Source organism: Sander vitreus, chromosome 6 (assembly GCF_031162955.1).
Source record: "Sander vitreus isolate 19-12246 chromosome 6, sanVit1, whole genome shotgun sequence".
In the NCBI taxonomy this organism is placed as follows: domain Eukaryota; kingdom Metazoa; phylum Chordata; class Actinopteri; order Perciformes; family Percidae; genus Sander; species Sander vitreus.
In genome coordinates, this window is record NC_135860.1 from 29122290 (window position 1) to 29144056 (window position 21767).

The window sequence follows — 21767 nt, forward strand, 5'->3', positions numbered from 1 at the left end:
TTTGCTGCTACAGTAGGGCTGCATGGTGAATTGAAATACCATCATGATCTTGAGTCAAAACAAGCGCACCTAATGTCTCCCTAAACTGCATCAACAAATGACAAGCGTGCGTTACTCCATGTGACAAAGTGTGCACAGGAAGAGGGGCAGGACACCGATGTGAAGAAATCTAACTTGGGTGAGACAGTGGAGTAAAGAAAAGGAAAGAAAGCTTCCAAGGAACAGAAATGTGCCAGAGAAACCCAGTGATGGAGAGGAAGAACAGATATATGTATCCAAAAGCGCTGTGTTGGTAGCATACAAAGTCTGCTGCGTGGAACCAGAGTCAAAGACAACGATGACACTACTTTAAAAGCAATTAAAAGGCTCTACATTTTGGAACTAGGGTTTCCATTATTTGGGGGCTCTAACCAGGGATCATAACAGCCTCTTTCCGACCGGAGGGATTTTTGCAGTTCCTAGAACATAACGTTCCTAGAACCCTTTTTTTCTCCTGTTCCGACTGGACCAATTTGGGGATTATTAAGTTCCTCTGACCACAGTTCCTGTAACTCTTTCAGCTCCTACTTCAGGGCACGGTCTTTTCCCTTTCCCGCATAGGAACCCTTAGTGACCTAGCGACGTCTGAAACACAAACAGTACATATTCGTCAGTCTGTTGCAATTCGCCTACGTATGCTAACTCATAAGACAAACATCACGCATTCAACCAGCTAATTGTTAATGCTAGTTAAATGTACCCGTCGTTTCGTTTGCCTGTGCTTTCTCTCTGCTCCTCGATCTTCTTCCATCATATTAATTAGGATCATATTACGCTGGAGCCTTCGTCTTCTGTGTTTCTCTGTTAAGTACTCCAGCCTAGTCTTTAAACGCCGCCGTTCGAACTCCGTTATGAGGATCCTATAAAGACCGTTGCCGTGATTGCGTCACTCCCTTACCCCTCCTACCAGTTCCTATGGCCACTTGGCCAGTGCGAATGCAAATGGCAAAAAACGTTTTTGGGGGGAGAGTAGTTAGTAGATCTGTTTAGAAGTGGACTGTTCCTGTAACTACTTGGTCGGAAAGAGGCTATTGTTACCAAGGAGTCAGTCAAGGAGCTGCTGGATTACTGTGATACTTCAGAGTAGGGGTGCACGATATTGAAAAAATGTGATATTGCGATATCGATAATGAATATTGCGATATCAATATTAATTTCGATATTTTTAAACATATGTAAAATTACCAAAGTTACGGGAAAACGCATCAAAATAGATTTATAACAAATAAAACAAGTTTTCTTACAACACGAGGTTTATTTCAACTGACTGTCATATTGGACTGGTACATCATGTGTCTACAGAACAGGACATGTTTTACTGGTTGGACAGTATAAAATAAATAAATAAAGAGCATGTCTATAGAACATGTTGTACCGGTTGTATATACACTACAGTATAAAAAAACAATGCAATGCATCTGTTGGCTTAAAGCCAAAGTATTTCCAAGCTACCGAGGAGGAGGCATTACCCTACAGTCACATTAGCTACAAGAGACAGAGACAAAGCGACAGGCTACCATTCATTTTCAATGGGAGTGACCAGAGCCATAAGAGATATAAATGTCATAGAGATTATAAATATATGTCTTTCTCTATCACTCTGGGAGTGGCCGTTTGGCTACGAGCGACTGCCAATCCGAGTGAAGGCAGCGTGACGTACGTCACTGGCTCGAGCGAGTCGAAGAAAATAATTCAAGATGGCGGAAAACGCTTCAGGACATCGTATTTATGTATAGGTCTGATATGTTTGGCATTTAATCTCATATATTGTGTTACTTTTATCGAAAAAATAAATACTTTTAAATCCAAAAACATCGTTCTTGTGACTTAACAATACCTCTGAAGTAACTTTTAAGACGTGGTTTAAGGTAGCACCGGAGAATTTCTGTTTACTGTTGCCAAGCAACCAGGTGTAGGCTAGGCACGCCCAGGAGCGCCCACAAGCGAGTGCATGTCGCTCTCTTTTGTAGCTAATGTGACTGTAGGTTACTTCTGGCCTCTAAAGTTTCCTTTCAATCTCTGGTATTTCGTCGTCTCATGAGCGACACTCATTTTCTTACTTTTGTGTTCTTTTTGCTCCACTCTTCGCTCTCTCTTCAGGTCCTTTCTTTTCTTTCGCTTCGTTTTATGGTTCTGCGGAGGCTCCACGCAGCTGATGTTTATACGTGCTCTGGTGTGTGCGTCGGCATGTGTGTGTGTTTGTGTGGTAGAGCGAGGAAGAAGTGAGAGAGTGACGGCGATTTTTTTCGGAGTGAGTAGCGACTCTAGAGTCATAGTGAGAGAAACAAAGTGTCTCCCCTGTTCTCTCAGTTTATGGAGAAGGAGAACCAGGAAATGAGTCAGGGGGAATACAACGCTACCAAGTGATGTGTATTTTTCGAGAGGTGCATCAAAGAGTATAGACGTAACAAGAGGGGAAACTCAATGGAACTGCAGCTGCGCCATCTTGGACTGAATGTAACACAACGTTCTATTGAGTTTCGCCTCTTGTTGCTTCTATACTCTTTGGGTACATGTCGGGCGGGATGCAACGCAAACAAAATATCGCGTAATTATCGTGAGACTTTCGGTATAATATCGCGCAACGTGATATCGCGATAACGATATTGAGTCGATATATCGTGCACCCCTACATCAGAGTTCCAGACAACTTATTCTCTGATTTCTAAGCAGATTTTGAGACGTTCAATTGTGATGGACATTCAAGTTAATGAATTATAATGAAGCGTAAGTGACACTAAATATAGACCAGTGTTTTCCCTAGCTTTGTGGAAGACTAAGGTGCGCGTATTTGGCAGAGGGTTTAGGTGTCCTTCCTCAAGAAAATGTTAAATTTTTCAATAAAAAAAAAAAAAAGCAATTTCTCCTTACATTTTGTGTCTCTTTGTAATCGTGTTGTGTCTCTTTTTGGTCATTTGTTGTTTTCTTTGGGGTTGTTTTGTCCCTCTGCGGTAATTTTGCGTCTCTTTCTAGTCGGTTTGTGTCCCTTTGTGGTAGTTTTGCGTCTCTTTTTCACATTATTGTGGACCGTTATTATTACCATATCTGTGTTTAAAACACTGGAAAAGTTAGAGCAGATAATAAATAAATAACACTCAAAGAGCTTAAAGACAAAACCCGTTTAAGAAGTCCAACTACAGTCATTAGATCTGAGAAGTCTTTTAGTTACATTTGACTACAAAACCCTGTAGACTTATGTGCATCTTGTCTGTTTGGCCAGCTTTGACCTCACGCAGTTCTTTGTCTCACGTCTGTCCCTCCACATCCCCCCTCCAACTCTCCCACACCCACCTGGGGGAGGCACGTTTCAAAACCTCTGCTTTAGGAAAGAAACATATTGTGTCTTTCATTTCAGTAGTTTGGGGGTTCCGATTGCTTAACTTATTTTCACATTTTTGTTTTAGGACAAGGTTAGGCAACAGTTTTATTTTGACAAACAGCAGTTAAAGTATTTGAATGGAATATAAAAGCAGACCTAATTGAAAAGCCGTAGAACGGTCGGGAGGACAGTTTTTAAAAGGCAAGTCTGGAGGCCAAAACTCTTGGGCCATATTGAACAGCATGTATAATGATAGTTGACACATTAATCCTACAGGTTTAATATCCTCATTAGACACTGTGGATGGCTGGAACGCAGCTGTGGTTCAGTTACATCCATGGCATGTCATGGTGCCACTGCGGCCTTTTCTGTCCAGTTATTTCCACACCAACCCCAAAGCAAAGCATGTGCTCCCATTAAAACGTGTGCGTGTGCCATGGAAACATTAGAGAATGAAGGCATGGCTGTATGCAGCGTCAGGCCAAGAGTTTTCTGCCTTCTGGGGGCGCCTGGCACCTGGTTCAGCGCTGCGCCCCATGTACCAAGGTTCAGTCCTTGCCGCAGCGGCCGCGGGCTCGATTCCAACCTGCGGCCCTTTGCTGCATGTCATTCCATAATAAAGGCCTAAAATGCTTTTTAAAAAGTTTTCTCCCTTAACAAATCACATTACAGTACATCCCTATTATATATTCTTTAAGACAAGAAAATGAAAAGAATTTAAAAGAAAAAAAAAAAGAAAATCGATATTGCGTTTTTGAAAATCGATACAGTATTGCAAAATAAAATATTGCGATACTCAAGTGTATCGATTTTCTCTTACACCCCTACTAATGACAGCAGATACATATAGGATGTAACATGCACACACACTTTAATTCCATCCTGGTGTATGTGGTTCTGGTATCACAATATCAGTATATATGTTGTGATGTTGTAACATGTCTGGGGACTCTATTTAGAAACACACACTGTGTCAAATAACCAGACAGGAAAGTCTGTTTTGGCTAATCCAACAAGCTTAATCATCACATCAATGCAAAAATCATATAAATCCAATATTGCCATAAAGCAGTCTTGCTCATTGATTTGCAACGTTGCTCACAATGGCCTAATCCACCCAGAGATATTAAATGGATCAGTGCCGTGGTGTAACGCGTATGGTAGAATCCCTAAAAAATTAACTAATTCATATTGTCTCACAGATTCTATTGTCATTTTGTTGTTTCAATGAGAACCGAAAGACATTTTTTGAATCTAATTCATTAGATGTCTAACCCTAACCCACTTAAACTAAAAAAAAACTATGATTGTATTACACTAAAAATGCACTAACAAATATCCCTAGCAGGGTTAGGGGTAACCCAGGGGTTTGCAGCTAGCTACAAAAGTTGCACGAGTGCAACAGTTGGATTCTCCTCTTAAAGAGTAGGCTAACTACAACCCGGCTACTTGTGCTGCGCTCTAGGAGTTTCAACATGCTTGGACGGAGGATAGGATTTAAAAGCATTTTATTGAAATAAAATCCAGTATCAAATCTGTATCCTTTTTGAATCTCCTTTTGTTGGCTGAGAAGGCAGAATTGCTGCAGTTTTTACATACCTACAACCTGAAAATGAGATGAGCAGCACGCTATGTGACATGTTAATTGAATCGGACACATTTACATAACAGCTGTAGCCTCCTGTGCTTCACAAGCTACAGTACATGTTCTAAAAGGTCCTATGGAGTCGATCACATTCAAATGTTAGCGAGATTCTTAGGCCACGTCCACACGTACCAAAACGATCTTTTTTTTTTTTTTACCCGTCTTCCCTGGATTCGTTTCAAGAATAGTTGCGTCCAAACGGATCCACTTGTAAATGACTCAACGCGCCACTTCATATTCCAGGCCTATAGGTGGCGCTGTTTCTGCTACAGAAATTCACCAAAACACGGAGAAGAAGAGCATCGTCACTTCCACTTCTCATCATAACATGACTAGCTAGACTAACGTTCTCTTAATACATCCATGGACTATAATAACTTTCACCACTGCTCATTTTATAAAGGCCTCCGCAAGAAAACGTGTCTTCGTTTACATTGTATAATGTGATAATGTGACATGATTGCAGCGCGCTAGCTGGCAGAGCTAACGTTAGCATGCTAACGTTAGCTCTGCTAACTAGCTAACATCGGCAGTCAAACAAACATCAATGATCCAATGTCTTTTTGATAATCTACACGTTTTTCTTGCTGTAGCCTTTCTACAATAAGCCGTGCTAAAAGTTACTATAATCCGTTGAAGGAGTTGATAAGCAGACAGATTAGCTAGCTAGTTGATAAATTGTCTACTTCCACTTTATAAACAGATAACCATAGCAGCTAACGTTAACGTAACATAGCTGCTTTAGCGATGTTTAACGTTAGCTACATAACGTTAGCAATATATCTTGTGTAGAATCCAGGACCGGCAGAGCAGAGACATTTATTTAGACAAGTATTTAGATGAAGTGAGCTTGTTTGACCATGGAGATGGGATATGCTCGCTTAAAGCTTCACCGCAGTCGTGTGTCAGTGGCCGCGGGTAAGAGGTCGAGGGGTGTGGCGATGACATCATCGATACGATAAGTATCGATGATATCCAAACGAAGCCAAAAGGGAGCCGTTGTTGAATTTTTTCACCCTGGTGCCAGGTTTCAAAAAAGTGCGTTTACTGGATTTGTGTGGACGACGGGCCCAAACGATGCTAAACATGTGCGTTTGCACCAAAAAGCGTCTCCGTGTGGATGGCCCCTTAAACTGACGTGATGTGATCCGATGATCGTTTCTCTAGAAGTGTGTGTCCCTGTTGAACTGCAAAGACACACTGGCAGCCGTACAGGGGTATTGGTGCGATGAAGTGTCTTTTCACTCACAATCTTTAGGCTAAATACAGACAGCAGGTGCAGAGAGCTCAATAACCAGAGCCAAACTTTTCATTTCAGCCATTACAGTATTAACATAAATCAGCTACATCTGATCTGATATTTTAAAATGAGAAGCCAGCTGCCTGTATACAAGGTTACAAGGTTCATAAATACTTTATGTATACACTAAATTGGAGTTGTTCTATGAACAGTTTCAGCACATCATTTAGTAGTGTTTTTATATATATATATAAAGTATTTTAGACCACATTTCCACCTGTGACTTGTGTATCTGGATGATGACATCTAATTGCATTTACACCTGCTATTAATCAGTACTGTCATTATCTCAGTATCATTATGGGGGGCAGCTTGTGATAGCCAAGGGGGTAAGCGTCTGTCAACAACCCGTAGATCCTATGGCACCATTTTGATGCTAACAAGCCATCACCTCCCGTTAGCATTCCATTAACTAGAGAAATTACCGTATAGTACAGGAGAAGGGCGCAGGCAGTTTCGACTTACATTAGCTGTTTAAGTTTAATTACTAGTGTTAACTAGCATTTTAGTTAGCAATAATTAGCCTGTGCCTATGTTATCTCCTTACACACACACACACACATATACATATACTATATATATATATATATATATATATATATATATATATATATATATACATACACACACACACACCTACCTACGCTCTCCGTCTCTGCAAGATTGGGAATGATTGAGATTTCTCTTGGCACAGCTATCAGAAGACTTACAACTTTCAGACAGGTTGCTCACGTCACATCTACGTCGTCTCTCTCAGTTGGAGGCTGCTCAGTAACGCTCAGCCATCACCGGAAAAGTGCTTCTAATATCCTTCACTGGTCTCCGTCCAGAGCAACGGGATCTGTTGGTACAGTTTATATACTGTCTATGGTGATAGCAGCAAGAGGCAGTTAGGTTACCTTGAAACTTGTTTTACTTAAGAGTGGCGCCAAACTGTACAGGTGTCATTTATACCTGGCTTATACCTGGTGATCTGAATTCTACCCACCCGCCGCCAGATGTGGTCTGGCTGATGCAGTTAAGATATCCAAATAAAAGCTCAATGGAGACAGAAGCGGCTTCATGGTTTGAATCCTTAAAGTCCTGATTAAGCCTATCTGTGAAACTAATGTCGGCTCAATCTGCTACAGTGTAACAGCTGTGTCATGTAGGGGTCTTTGGTTGTCATTAGCCTTTAACACTTTCAGATTTGTTAAAGTGCTCATATTATGCTTTTTGGCTTTTCCCATTTCCTTTATTGTGTTATATATCTTTTTTGTGCAAGTTATAGGTTTATAAAGTGAAAAAGCCCAAAGTCCACCCCAAAGGGACTTACCATCTCCAACAGAAAACACTGTTCACAAACTGCTCCAAACAGCTCTGTTGTAGTCCAGCCTTTACTTCAGAGACAAACGTGGTCACTTTGTAACACACGTTATAATGCTCGCCTAGCTGCTAGTGTGGCACGCCCTCATACTCTGCTCCTGACTGGCTAGTAGTCCTTATAGGTACTGAGCATGTGCGACTCCCAACAAAGATGGAACAGAAGTGAGATGTCTCACTCTGTAGCTAAAACAGAGAGCTCAACACACAGGGTGAAAAGAGGAGCTGCAGCAATGTGCAGTACAACAAAAATATGGTGTTTTTTGAAAATTAAACAATGTAAACCTATTCTGGTACAACCTCCAAATACAATTATGAAACTGAAAATGAGCATAATCGGAGCACTTTAAGGGTCTCCACTCTCCAGCAGCAGATTCAATCAGAGGCAGCCCCCCTCGCCTGACAGAACCTCTTTTTTCTTTTTAAATATATTGGTAACATTCGGGGGAAAGAGCAGAGCTGCTATGTCCCACAGCAAAGCCAATGGTCCTAATGAGCAGTGTTGGGAGTAACGTTGGCATCACAGTAATTCCACTACTTTGGGCAGTGACTACAAATGTAACTAATTACCCTTTTTGAATTTCAGAACACAACTACTCGTTACTTTTTTTTGTCTTGATCGTCAGAGCAGCCTATTCCCCGGATTTTTTTCCCGGGTTATGATCCAACATCACCCGACTTTATGGCGGCAAAACGAATGACATGACTCAATCTATCGGTATTAGACTGCCACTGCACACACTGGCCGACAGTTGGCGCAATTTGAGCTTGCTGTCCTGGAAAGATTTTTTATTTTTTATTTTTTTACGTGTGGACATCATTTTACTCTGCCAAAAGAGTATCAAAAACTGACTTGTGTTGACTGACTCGAAGGCCTGTTGGAGCTACAATAAATAAGCCCATCAAAATTTCATCAGAGTGATAGTGGCTCCAATCATAGATAACTTTGACAGGTGTCTTGTCCCACACTGTTCCACAGCAACACTAAATAATGTAGATATGTGTGCATTAATAGTAGGGGTGGGAATCTCTTGGCACCTCACGATTCGATGCAACCATTTTTTAATGTACATTTCCACGCGCGATTTTTAAAAATATACATTATAAATCAGAGTTTGCTAATCACTTCCTAGACAAAGCAGCTAGACAAAGCTGAGATGTTGACATATATTTGTCACACACAAGTTTTAATGAAATGTTTGGTCTACTGAGGTTTTTATTTAGCCTTAAACATGCTTGTGTAAGTCCCCTTCTCTCCCAGTAATCTTCCATGTCAGAGGCTCAGCCATGTTTAAAGGTGGAGAATTGGCTTCTTAGAACATGGAACACGAGGTGGTCAGATGTAATGTGATGAAGTAGACGAACAGCCTATATGTGTTTTGCCTAATTATTTTTTGTATGTCTTATTAGATCATGTGTGTATATATATATATATATTTTTTTTTTTTTTTTCTGCACTCTTGCCTAAACTCTAAGTTGTTGTCCATTATCCCGTCCTCTTTCAGTCACTCTGTTTTCTGATTTGTACTTGTCTGGAGACAGTAACTTTTAAATGAAAATCAACACATTTAAAAAAGAATTTTTTTTTAATTTTTTATTATTAACTAATCAGAATCGAGCATCGAATCGTTCTAGAGAGTCGCGATGCATCTAACAAGCGATTATTTTTCCCAGCTCTAATTAATAGAAGCGAATTGAAGCAGATGTTTATGCGTATTCATGCGTTTCCCTAGTAGCTTATTACTTTCATATAGAGTTTGAGAGTAATAACTAGGATTGGCAACTGATTACTAATTTTCAGTAACTTGCTAATGAGTGAGGCAACATTCATATTTTTGCCAAGTATAAAACTAGCTAAATAAATGAATGTAGAAATAAAACAACTACCCTATACCCTATTTCGTTAATCCATTAACTGTTGCTTTAGGATTTTTTTTTAATTTTTTTTATATAGAATAAAACGATTAGGCTAATCAAGCCAATAAATAGATTAATAAAACATAAAATATGATGGTTTCACCGCAAACGCAGAGCAAGCTTTGGCTGATATGTTAATACACAGTCAGTTTGATCAGACTATTCTGGGATTACACATTTCATGTATTCACATCATTTAGCCTGTAGGTTCAGACTATGTAGTTATTTGATGCAGCTTTAATTTTCATTATTCATTTGATAATTTTATCCTTTTCAAATTGGTTGTATAAATGTGTAACATTATCATTATCAGCAGTAGATGTTACAAAAATGTAATGAGTACACATCTTACAGAACATTGTTAACACCCTGAAAAATGCAAACTTTTCATAGCCACTTTTGACATCTAGAGGGAGTGTTTTGATGAATTGTGGCCGTTGTATTACTTTAAATGTATTGCTTGTGTATTTATTTATGTATTATGATAAAGACCAAATGTCTGAACTTGGTTTTGCTGACATTCTTTACACATCTCGGTCAGCCACAAACCTAAATTTCCAGATGAAATAGGGTGAATGCTGCAATTAGTTTGCATTATACGAAATGATCAATATTAAGAGGGGGCATGACTGCACCGTCAGGTCAGTGGACAGATGTGAATCAGATCCACTTTAAGCAGCAGCAGGAGCAGCAGCTGAAGAAACATCTGCTCAAGTTGAAAAAGTTTCAGCTTGAGAAGCCCAGGTTGTGGAGGGACAGGAGCAGAAAGGAACCGGACCATGAGGGGAAGTCGAGGCTAAAGAGCAAAATAAGGGACACCAGAGTTCCAGGTAAAGTTTTGAAATAAGTCTGTCAAGAGTCTAAAGCAAAATTGAAATTGGTGCGTCAAAGCTGTCACACACGGTCTGAGTCAGGGAACAAGTCCACTGGCTGTTTGAGGCCAAAAGACACAGACAGCAAAACCACCCCAGCAGTCAAAGCAAGCCAAAAATGTACTTAACATTGTGTCAGTGGGATGGAGCGTTATCTTGGAGCGAGGGAGAACACTGAAAGTCTGGCACTGATCAGAGCCACTCCTAGATGCTCCACGCTCGCTGTGCACCCAGGCTGCCATTAGATTGACCAGATCGGACTTGACATTAAGTCTTATTTCTTTACTTTGCAGTATTGCAAAGTATAAAATGGTGTTACACTACAACTTGCAAGATATGCTGCTGAACTGATATTGTGAAGGGATTTCTACTGAACCAACATCCAGCAAACATTCAGACTTATTCCAGTCTCTTAGTTTCTAGCTAATTAAGAAATGTGTCTATCCTAATTTTTCTGGTAACATACAGAATTGACATAAACAATATTGCTTAAATCCTGTGTAGCTCAATGGAACTGCAACTGTCTGGATTACCAGTCAAATTCCACTGGATGTATAGTGTCTGTAACACACTTCTGACAGAAGCTTCAACCTGAGGAAATCTCCCATCTAGAATTTCCATTATGGCCTATATGTATGGCCTTTTTGATGGAAGATGACAAATGACTAAACAGTAATGAATACTAGTGATTCAATATTGCCAAGTAGTCACGTCGCTTGTGACAAACCTTCTTATTTAGAAGATTTCAGACCACAACATATTTCGCTGAGCACCGACAGAAAGAGGACCACAGACAGAGGAGATGTCAAGATGTCTTCCAGCTGTGCATCACCACTGCTCTCATCATAGCCCAGTTCTTTCCTGGGAGCTGCCATCTCCCGGCAACTGACTGCCTGTGTCCCTCTACTCCAGGGCAGGGTAGGGGCTGGGGCTGATGCGGTAGCTAAGCTAGCGGCTAGCGTTAACGTTAGCTGCTGTACGTTAGCAAATTATTGCTGCTGCAGATCTGCAGAGGACAGTCGGGGGTTGCTGGCTGGCTGCTTTGATAGCTCAAACCATCGCCATCCACACGTCACAGCAGAATCTAACCACATACTGTATACTTGAGAATATCAACAGCAACACATCCATTCAATCATCCCCCATCTCTGCTTAAATCCACCGGCATCCTCTGCCTTTCTCTGTGGTGTCGTGCGTTAACTCAGTCAGGGCAGGTCGCGATACCACTGCTACTGAAGCTTGCCCAGACACACACACACACACATCGCATCAATCGTACACCTCTTTATGGACTCGCCAGATGGTTAGCTGTTAGACACAGTCACAAGGTAAACTAGGAGGGCAGGGGGCGGATAACCCTAACGTTAGACTTAGAGGACATTTCATGCTAGAAAACGGAGTAACGGTATGTAGTCCATCATAATGATGCACGTCTTAGCTACTGTAGCTACGACAGCCAAGCCTTAAATTGTCTAACAAGACCCATTGTCCAGCACCGCCGTTAACCTACCTATTTCACCAAAGCCTGCCTTCTGCCCCATTAGCCACCTGAAAGCAGCAGCGGCGGAGGAATGGGGACACGAGGCCGGGTGACAGGGGCGAATAACATGATGCTACCAAGCCCTGATTGACTGTCACTGTGCCTCTAACACACGCATTAGATACAAGAACCAACTGACCCCATTCATACATGAATATAAAAAAAAACAACGCCGACCGGTTGTGCCTTACCTCAGGCGGTGTGTCGAACCGAGAAGTTCCGCGTAGCAGCCATGTTCGGAACCCCTATCTCCCTCCGTCCACACGAACCGAGCCCCCTCCCCCGGGTCAGTCGTACCTCTTCCACAGCAGAAATCCAAATAACGGGTTGTAGAATTATGATTTGCAGATACAATCCCGGTGAGATTAGTTTCCAGTAAAATGTGGTGTTTCTCCGGAGCTCAGAAAGCGGGGTGTCGATGGACACAGCTAGCCGTGCCTGAGGGGAGGAGGGCAGCCCGCCGCCTCCACCACGGACTCTTCTTTCTACTCTGAAAACTTCAGATACTTGTTACAAATGTATTCTCACATATATAAGATGCTACCTTACAACTGCAGCGTGGGCAGTTGGACTAACACGCCAGTCAGCTTTTTTTTTCTTTTTTTTTTTTATTAATTAAGCTAACATTAGCTAGCCATTAGCTAGCATGCTAGCTGTCTAATTAAACACTGCCATCGTAATTTGGAGGAAGACAGTCCGCACACTGCAGGCTGCTTGGCGGGCAACGGCCAGCCGATTTTCCGCTGGACAGTACAGGCAGCTATGAAGAACTAAATGTATTATAGCAGGTAGGCACAGCTACAGCTAGCTCTCTGCTGGCTGTCAGCCCCTCCGTGATGTTAACATCGGTCAAAGGAGAGGGGCTGCATTGAGCGCGCACTCCCGACACTAGGCGAGCACGGCCCAGCGCGCTCCTGATACATTTACCACAAAATGGCTGCCATAACAGTCCACCACAGACACGAGTAATCGCCGAAAGTTTGTCTTTACGTTCGTTTTCCTTGTTAAAAAAAAAAAAAAACCTACCCGAACTCACGTTGAAGGATCTGTCCAGGCTCAGTTTGACGCGAACTGGCAGTTAACGGTGTATGTGAAGCATATATAATTTGAACGTTCAACTGCCAAGCCAACACACCGACAGTGTACCCCACACCATGGGAGTTCTAACTCCAGGTTGTACTGATACCAGTACAAGACATTTCCATCTTCTCAGCTGGAGATGCTGCACTATCAATGGGCCACTGAAGAGACTGTCACTTATGGAAAAGACTGCTGTAACAGGAGGACCTTCACTGCCGGTTTAAAACCAAGAAATTGTTGTAATGAATGTTTAGTTAACATACTGTGTGGAGGTACATTTCCCACTTATGTTGGTAGCTATACAATGTTTAGTCAAAGATTATGAGCCATCAAAAACAATCATAAACATTTTATTAAAACAAAGTTGCCAGTTAATGTCAGAAACTGTTCCTAGCATAAATTATGCTTTATACTTTGCCAACACAAAACAAGTCAGTGAAAAAAGTCACCATCTATATTTGTCTGTACACACAGGGTTAAGTTTACCTCCTCACCACTAAACAGATCAGCATCAAGGGTTCCTTACCTACAAAGTGTGGGTATTGTGCAATAAGTACACACAACATTAAGACAGTATATTTGACCATACATAAGCTCTGACAAATAACTTATATACTAAAATAACTAGCCATCTGAGGTGTGGTATGTGGGTAATAGGGATCTCCCTACCAATATGGGATTGTGCTACCTGGAATCAGAAGCAGCCTGATAAGGCAGTAATCAGAAGAGCAAATACATGTCACAAAAAGAAAAAAAGACATTAAGTAAGAAAAGGATGAGAAGCACAGATGAGCAATAAAACACTGAAATAAAAGTACTGACCAAACAAAACCTCACTGGAGTCAAAATCAAACCATGTAGTAGTTCAAACTTGTGTAACTGCATAACAGTTCTGTTTATTATATGTTGAAAATACTCCACAGGGTAGAAAGTGGCAGATGAATTCATAAAATTCACAACTCACCTAAGGCTGGGGACACGCTACACAACCCTAGACCCCTGTCGTTTTACTTTCTTATAGTGGATACACATCACTTGTGCATAACAGGTGACATAAGGCTGGTCCAACCAGATGTGAACCTTTACATATTATAAACCTTGTACTTTTAAACATGATTTGACTCTGGCAAACTCCGATGACAATCTGTTGCTGAAATGGCCCCAAATGTCATGTAACGTGCTCCCAACCTTACCAGTGATAGACTAGTAGTTGGATGCTTGGTCAGTTAAGTGTCAGGGGACTCAAAAGGAGTCCCAGCCAAATTTGACACCGATTGCTCGTGATGCTTTCATGGCATGATGGGCAGGCGGCGGTGCAGAGGAGGGCAAAGGACAACATAGTATAAAAAGTAGATGGTGGTGAAAATCGTAATCCATTTCCCTGAGCCTCCGCCCACACCTCATTTCTTCTGTTTAGGTGGAGGTCTGAGGAGAGAAGGAAAAGCGCACGTTACTACACGTATATATATGAAAAGGAGCAGGCACTATATGTGTAGAGTTGACCGCAGCGGTTTGGGAGGGTCTGGATGAATGTGTCAACCTGTCACCATAACTCAACTCTGGGAACATTAGTAGGAAGGGGAAACATCATGGAGCTCCGGAGCAGCACCATGACCATTTGTTCCCGTCTGTTTACTTATTCCAAATTCACCATATTAATGTGCAACTCCATGCCTTTTCATTTTAATCCCACACAGGTCCCTGTACTCACAACCTGGGTTACCTACACTGTAGAACTAATGTGGTGGATACTTAAACCCAGAGTAAGTCAAAGTTATTTGCAAGAGAACAAAAGGTGAACGGTAAAATGATTACCCAAACTGTCTGTTGTAAACATCCACCCGAGTCTAGCTGTGCTCACATTTGAACCCTCAAAGTCAGGGTTCAACATTTTTTAAGCCAAGGACCCCTTAACAGACGGAGCAGGGACCCCCTACTACATAGTGTATAAAATGAAGTTGCATATTAAACTGGGCCTACAATAACGTGTGGGTGGCCTAAAGCCTTAATACATATCTTTTTATCTGTGATTTCCAGTAAACCTATCAGTTTCTCCCCCCCCCACACAAACAAGGTGATTTATATTTGCTAATAATATGTTGGATTCATGTTGACATTTACATTTGATTAAAAATTAAGTGGCTGCCTCCAAGAGTTTTGAATATAGATTTGTCAATGATAGTGTGTACTACATTATCTTGAACCAACTATTTTGACTACATGCAGACCTTGAAACCCTGCAAGAGTCATGCAACAATGGACTGTGCTGCACGACATTTCCTTACACATTGGGTGAGACGCAGCTAACAGCACAGGTTGAGTGCTCTAGTCACACTTTGCTGCTACACTATCAATTTAAATTAGTGGTTTGATATCATGTTTCTCACATGTGGTCAAAGTGTAACTTTTTAAACCACCACCAGATGGGGCTGTAGTTAACGCAGGCGCTGGCAGTGCTGCCATATTCAACTCAAGCTGTAATGCAATGTTCTCAACCAGACAGACTGCTGCAATTTACTCAACTAAAACTGCCTTTGCACATCTGAGAAACTTAACATGAGGCAAATTAGTCCAAATGTAAAGAAAAAGTAGCTGTTCAAAGCAGTACATTACCAAGAGGCCTTTTTCAGTCAATTTTTTTACAACTATTTTAGGAATGATTAGACATTGGCTGGAATAACCCTAGGTTAAAGTAGAAAAGAAAGAGGCTTTATCTCTTCCTTGGAAAGATTATTATAAGGCGGCACAATTAAGGTCTTTAATTGGTTGGTATACACTCAAGTAAAAAGCTAGATATAAAGAAACTGAACAAGCGATGAGAAAAGGATCACTTAATGATGATTTGTGATCCTTCACTATCCAAACAACTTTTGGATGACCAAAGTTGAAGCGTGAGAAGGAGCAGAAGTGAGTAAAAGCTATAATAGCAATGTAGAAGAGTATTTTCTGTTCTCCATCACTGATTGCTTTTGAAACTCATTTTGCTGTTGAAGCTTTAATGACCATCGTGAGTGGAGTGGAATGCAGTGCGATGTTGGCATACCTGTAGATGCCCACCACCACGGCGTGGTCTCTCTCGTAGGGCTCTAGTGTGAGCTGCTCCTGTGGTTTCATGTTCTCAGAACTCATCTTCTTCACTTCTGAGGCAAAAACGGCCTCTGGAGCCGCTGTCGAGTCTATACAGTTAGCCTGAAGTGAACAAGACAGAAAGAGACACTTCAGAGTCTAACAGCTGGCGATACACTGAACACGCAGCTCAAGAGGTCAGACTAAACACTGTCCTGTACATGAAATTTTACAGAAAGCAGCAATATTCCAAACAATTTTTTGTCCCCTAGTTCAACAGCATTTAGAAATATTTTGGGCTTATTGATCAGTCCAGACCCCCAGTATTTTATAAATTATCTCTGGACTTCACCTAGCTAGTAACCAACACGATAACTGGAATTAGTGCTTCATATGTTAGAGGCGGGCATTAGTGTACCTTGATGGAGATAACAAAGTGTCCTCCGTTCTTCAGGAAGTTGTGAGCGTTCAAAGCAACAATCCTCGTCTGGTCAGGCTGGGCAACATCAGCAAAAATCACATCCACCATGCCTAGAAAGGGAGAAAGCGTTAATGTCTGCACACAAAGCATCCGTTTACACATTTAATGTTTGAGATGAGCCTGGCGACTGCATTATGCTTCTTCCATGGTCCATTTTCAACAATCAGCAGATCCATCAAGCTACATGTAATCATGTCAAATAATCAATAACTCAAGTGTACATTATGTACAGTGGGGCTCATAAGTTTATGAACCCATACTAAAGTTGACTATAAAGAGGAATAAAAAAAATAAAAAAAATCATCTTTTGGAAATTGATCTTAATGCCTTAATTTATAAAAAAAAAAAACTGGACACCAATTAAAACATTCTTTGTGAATGAATAATGTATCGTACATAAATAAATGTTCTTCCTTAAAATACAGGGGCCATAATTATACATACCCCTATGTTAAATTCCCATAGAGGCAGGCAGATGTTTATTTTTAAAGGCCAGTTATTTCATGGATCCAGGATACTATGATCCTGATAAAGTTCCCTTGGCCTTTGGAATTAAAATAGCTGTTTGTTCAGGACAGAACAATGAACAATCTACTAAGTCTCCTGCTGTGGATCAGGACTACCTACCAACCAACATGCGGTATTTGTGCGGGTGGCGGGCGTCTTCGATAATTGGAATGATGTTGGTGCGTTTCTTTGCCACATTGAGAAGGTCACGGCCCGATCGATGGGAAAACTCCACAGCGTAGACCAGCCCTTCCTGTAACACACCAGACAGGTTAAACTTAAAACAGGAAAATAACACCAGGGTGGGTTTCTCATGTGGACCGATTGATTTTCATTCATTTTAACACTGAACCCGTCGCTATTCTTGCTCAGCTTTCAATGCCTGTATTTACATGTTAAGTTACAGCATGTCAATTAAAGTTAGGTGTAAATCTTCACTGATCTCCTGATTCGATTATCATGTCAGCGATTCGATATCTCGATGCATCAAATACATTTTTCTATTAAAGCCATATAGGATATTTAACTCCTAGCTTTTCAAGCCCCCAAAAAAAACATTCTGCAGTGCTCTAACACTAAATAAATTGGATACATCAAACTACAGCACTGAGCACATGGCACTTCCTGAATGTGCAAAACATAACAGAATATGTAAACAGAAATGTTGTTAGGCATACATTAAATTGTAAACAGAAATAAATCGATTATGGCCCGGCCGATTATCGATGCAGCATCGTCCATGTCCACGATTCGATGCATCGACTATTTGATTAATTTCAACACCTCTAATTGAAAGTACATAGTTTTTCTAGGATTAAACAATCAGAAAGTTATTAGAACCACATTGTTGGGCCACTCTGAGCTTTAATCATTTCAATAATTAAACTGATAGTGTAATTACAGTTTAAAGTTCCTGGGACTGATTGGTGGAAAAGGGCCACAGCTTGTAGATGGGTTGTGTTGGAAAAAATTAAGACAATTGATACCTTTAGAGAGCCACCAACAGTGTGTAGTACTCACCGGTCCAACAATGTCAGAAACGTGGGACACTGTGGTGCCAGAGGCAGCTCCCAGGTACATGACCTTTGCTCCAGGCTTTATATGGATCTGATCTACTCCTCCCAAGATGGCTGCTGCCAGTTTGGAGCGGAATGGATTCCAGGCTCTGTATTCAATCTTAATCTCTCCCTCCTGACAGACAGTAAGAAAACAGCAAATTGGAATTTAACAAAGCCTGGCCATAGCACTACAGCCCATAGCTGCTGATTTCACAACACTGATGCAGAGGTGTTCTTATGTGTGACGCAAAGATAATTAAACATTTATGTAACTAATAGTTTTCAATGCAATAAAGGTCAGCATTTATAATCTTAATGCAAGATTGATGTGGTACCTACACTGTGTGACCGCTGTGAACTACAATCTCACCTCCACACTCATTCTCTTCTCTCCGTACACAGACTCTCCCACCACCATGTTCTTGGTCACCAGAGCGTCCTCCTTTCCTCTGCAGATAAACACTCCTGAGGAGAGACACACCACCAGTCAGAATCTACAGACACTGGCAAGTTGAGTCAGTCACATATACAGTACCAGTCAAAAGTTTGAACACACTTGCCCATTCAAATGAATTAGAAAGCGTGTCCAAACTTTTGACTGTAGTTTAACACTGCTACATCACTTTTACAAGTGCAGATGTATGTAAAGAAACAATGATAAAAACCTTCATGTCTGTGTGGCTCCACCACAACTTTTCTCCCCGCTCCAAAGCCTCCTCTGCCCCCCCTTCCTCTCGGGGTGCCTCTGCCGCCACCCCGGCCCCGAAATCCTCCACCTTCCGGGGACCTGAATCCACCTGAAAAACACACCAATAGAGCTCTTCAGGTAAACAGCAGAAACAACATCTGTGCCCTACAAACAATTCAACGCACTCATGCTTTTAATGGAGGTTATATTTAAAATGTGTCAGTATTTGGGTTCAATGTGTTAAAGCATGTGTTCTTAAAAGGGTAACTTGGGGTTGTTTTTTTCCAACCTAGACCCTACTTACTCATGCATCTGGTTCACATAAGTGACCTATGTGAGCAAGAACCTTTGAAATTTGTCCAGTATCTATCAAGTTTTTGGCCAATTGCGCACCTTCAGTTAGCGTCCACTAAAAGTGCCGTTTTTGACGCTGACAGGCTCCGATTATTAATCCAACGGCATTTTGCGTAACGGCCGATACCAGTGTGTCATGTATTTTATTATGTTTTAACAACTGTATACTACTATCCCTGTATGGATGTGATATTATTTCTATCTTTGTTGTCAGTCTGGCTCAGGTTAAACTCGTTGTGAAACATGAACAAACAATGAATGCCACAGAACTTTCTTTGATAATGCAGTTTGACAGTGTCAGTTATAACGGAAAAAGAACATAAACTACTAACGTAGATTTTCTCTTTTCGGATCGGTGCATAAACTCCGTACTTCTGATACCAGCGTTTTAGGCAGTATCGGAGCCGATATCGGTATGGGTATCGGAACATCTCTAGTTAAAATAAACCCTTAATTCACCCTTTACATGTAAAAATAGGCTGTCTGTATACACGCTAAAAGTACTGATTATTTACATAGACGCAAACTGACGCATTTGCCCCATGATATTACATTGCAGCCCGGTTCACGGCTACTAGTTACAGCGTAGTAGCTCAGTACTAGACCAACTTAAAAAAAGATTGTTCTTAACATTAGTCACCTAAGACACCAATGCTGGGGGAAATAGGGTCCAGTTTGAAAAAGAAAATACCCTTTAAATAAAATAAAAACATCTCGTGTTCTGTAATGCAACTACAATAATGTGCATGATCTCACCTCTTCCTCCTCTGAATCCTCCTCGTCCTCCCCGGTCACCGAATCCTCCTCGTCCTCCCCGGTCACCGAATCCTCCACGTCCTCCCCGGTCCCCGAATCCTCCACGTCCTCTCCCTCCTCGGTCACCAAATCCTCCCCGAGGACTGAACCCTGGAAAACAAACAGATCGTAGGTTAAGGAATACCAGCAGGGCCTGCACATGTAGCTAAAGGAGCTGCTATGCACCGCATGAAAAGTCTAACATGTGGGGACTACACAGATTAAGTCCACACACTCAGTTTGGGCTGCTGTGTGTCCTCTCCTACATGATGCAGTTGCAGCAAAGGAGTTATTACCAGGGTTTTTCCTGCATAGAAGAATGTTTGGCCAGCCCCAAAAGGAAAATCACCAGCGCCACAATGATAAGAATTGAGAATAAAAATAGCAATTCAAATCCTCTCCGAATATGGTTAAAAGCAATTCATTAAACAACCGTTGGACAGGCAGAACATAAACTTGAATACGAGAGATAATCTCAGTTTATCTCCAGAGTCCGCCTGTGCCAGACTCTCCCACTGATTTTAACTTGTTTTAATTGTAGTTTAAATCAAGCATAATTAATTTATTTATATCAAATTGTCAGAAATAACAGGAAAATGAAGATTTCTATCGAATAAGGTATTTCCTGTAGGTCATGCGTCTTGGGTAGTTCTCCCCCCCCAAAAGGTCCATTCTGAGTCAGGAAAAACCCTGATTACAATTACATGCACCAACACTGCAGACAGATACTGTGGTGATAAAACCCTGGCTTTATTTCAACAGAAATTGTGTATTTAGATAAAGTGGTCTTGTTTACGTTCAAAAGACGTAGCTATATAACGAAATAACGAGGCCAGGGGTTACCCAGCCTTTATTTAACTACGACACCGCATGAAACCAAGGCTGCTCGAGCATTGTATAATTAAAAAGGTATTTATGCGGTAACTCACTTATTGTTCACAGCACACAGAATGTGATACAAAGTCCTACGTAACGTAACATCAGGTTGACTTATTTTAAAGACCTGCAGCATCTCCTTCTCGTTGAACTTCGACGGTGTGAACACCGACGTACCGTAAATAAACACACGAGGTGGTTCCTATCCGGGCTAATGCTAGCTGAAGCTAACGTTAGCATCGTGGCACAAAGTAGAAAAGCAGCGTAATTTAACAGCTCAAGTTTTGCCCCGTAAACAACTTAATCCTTAGCTATACTTATTAACGTTACATAAAACATGTTGCTGGTTAACGTGACGTCGTAGGGCTCGGGGTCAACTTTAGTTCTTACGGAGACTGGAGCACGTGTTGTCTAAAGCGCTGTGGGAGCTGCAGCTGCAGGACTCTTCTTACTCATTGCCGTCAACGTTATACAGAAGCTCCAGTCGTTAACGACGTAACGTTACAGTTCACCCAACATTAACGAAGAAAGCGTCCACTCACTTGGCGGCACTTTTCTCTCCGGTGTAAGAGCGGTTTATCGTGAAGTAAACGGAGCAGCATGGCGGTGTAGGCCGAGCACACATCAGCCCCTTTAACCCCAAACACACCGCGGAAAGATTTACGAACACTTATTTAAACATAATATGAGCCTAAAGCGTTACTTTAACAAGGCCATTTATACCGTACCTGGTCTCATGGTATCTGATGTACGGCGTTAAACGGACGCTGCAGCGGGACTCCGGTACTTCTCCTCTGCTGTGGCTCTCTCTAGTCTGAATAGACACGCGCACTACTGTGGCCACACGTGCAGCTCCCGCACTCTTTTT

At 41.5% G+C, this 21767-nt stretch overlaps 2 protein-coding genes across 2 annotated transcripts in view; both read right to left on the minus strand.

The window, feature by feature from the left end:
• Positions 1–12864, minus strand: part of dyrk1b (dual-specificity tyrosine-(Y)-phosphorylation regulated kinase 1B) — a 61259-nt gene extending 48395 nt beyond the window's left edge. The window contains exon 1 of the mRNA XM_078253627.1: positions 12186–12864. The gene's annotated coding sequence lies outside the window, so the exon portion shown is untranslated. The remainder of the gene's footprint in view (positions 1–12185) is intronic.
• A 544-nt stretch (positions 12865–13408) lies between these two features.
• On the minus strand, positions 13409–21738 carry fbl (fibrillarin). The gene is made up of 9 exons (XM_078253628.1): positions 21628–21738; positions 19985–20134; positions 18852–18983; positions 18557–18651; positions 18149–18319; positions 17249–17381; positions 16559–16671; positions 16118–16263; positions 13409–14499 (listed from the first exon to the last, which is right to left on the minus strand). The coding sequence occupies exons 1-9, from the start codon at positions 21635–21637 to the stop codon at positions 14475–14477; spliced, it is 975 nt and encodes a 324-aa protein (XP_078109754.1). The 5' UTR covers positions 21638–21738; the 3' UTR covers positions 13409–14474.
• Between the last annotated feature and the right edge of the window lie 29 nt (positions 21739–21767).

Excerpts from the sequence above, each read along its gene's own strand:
- fbl (XM_078253628.1), bottom strand. Across the intron at positions 18,652-18,851 it reads GGAGCCACACAGACATGAAG|GAGTGTTTATCTGCAGAGGA; the intron begins GTTTTTATCATT and ends GTCTCTCCTCAG. Across the intron at positions 16,672-17,248 it reads CAAATACCGCATGTTGGTTG|GCATGGTGGATGTGATTTTT; the intron begins GTAGGTAGTCCT and ends CTCCCTTTCTAG.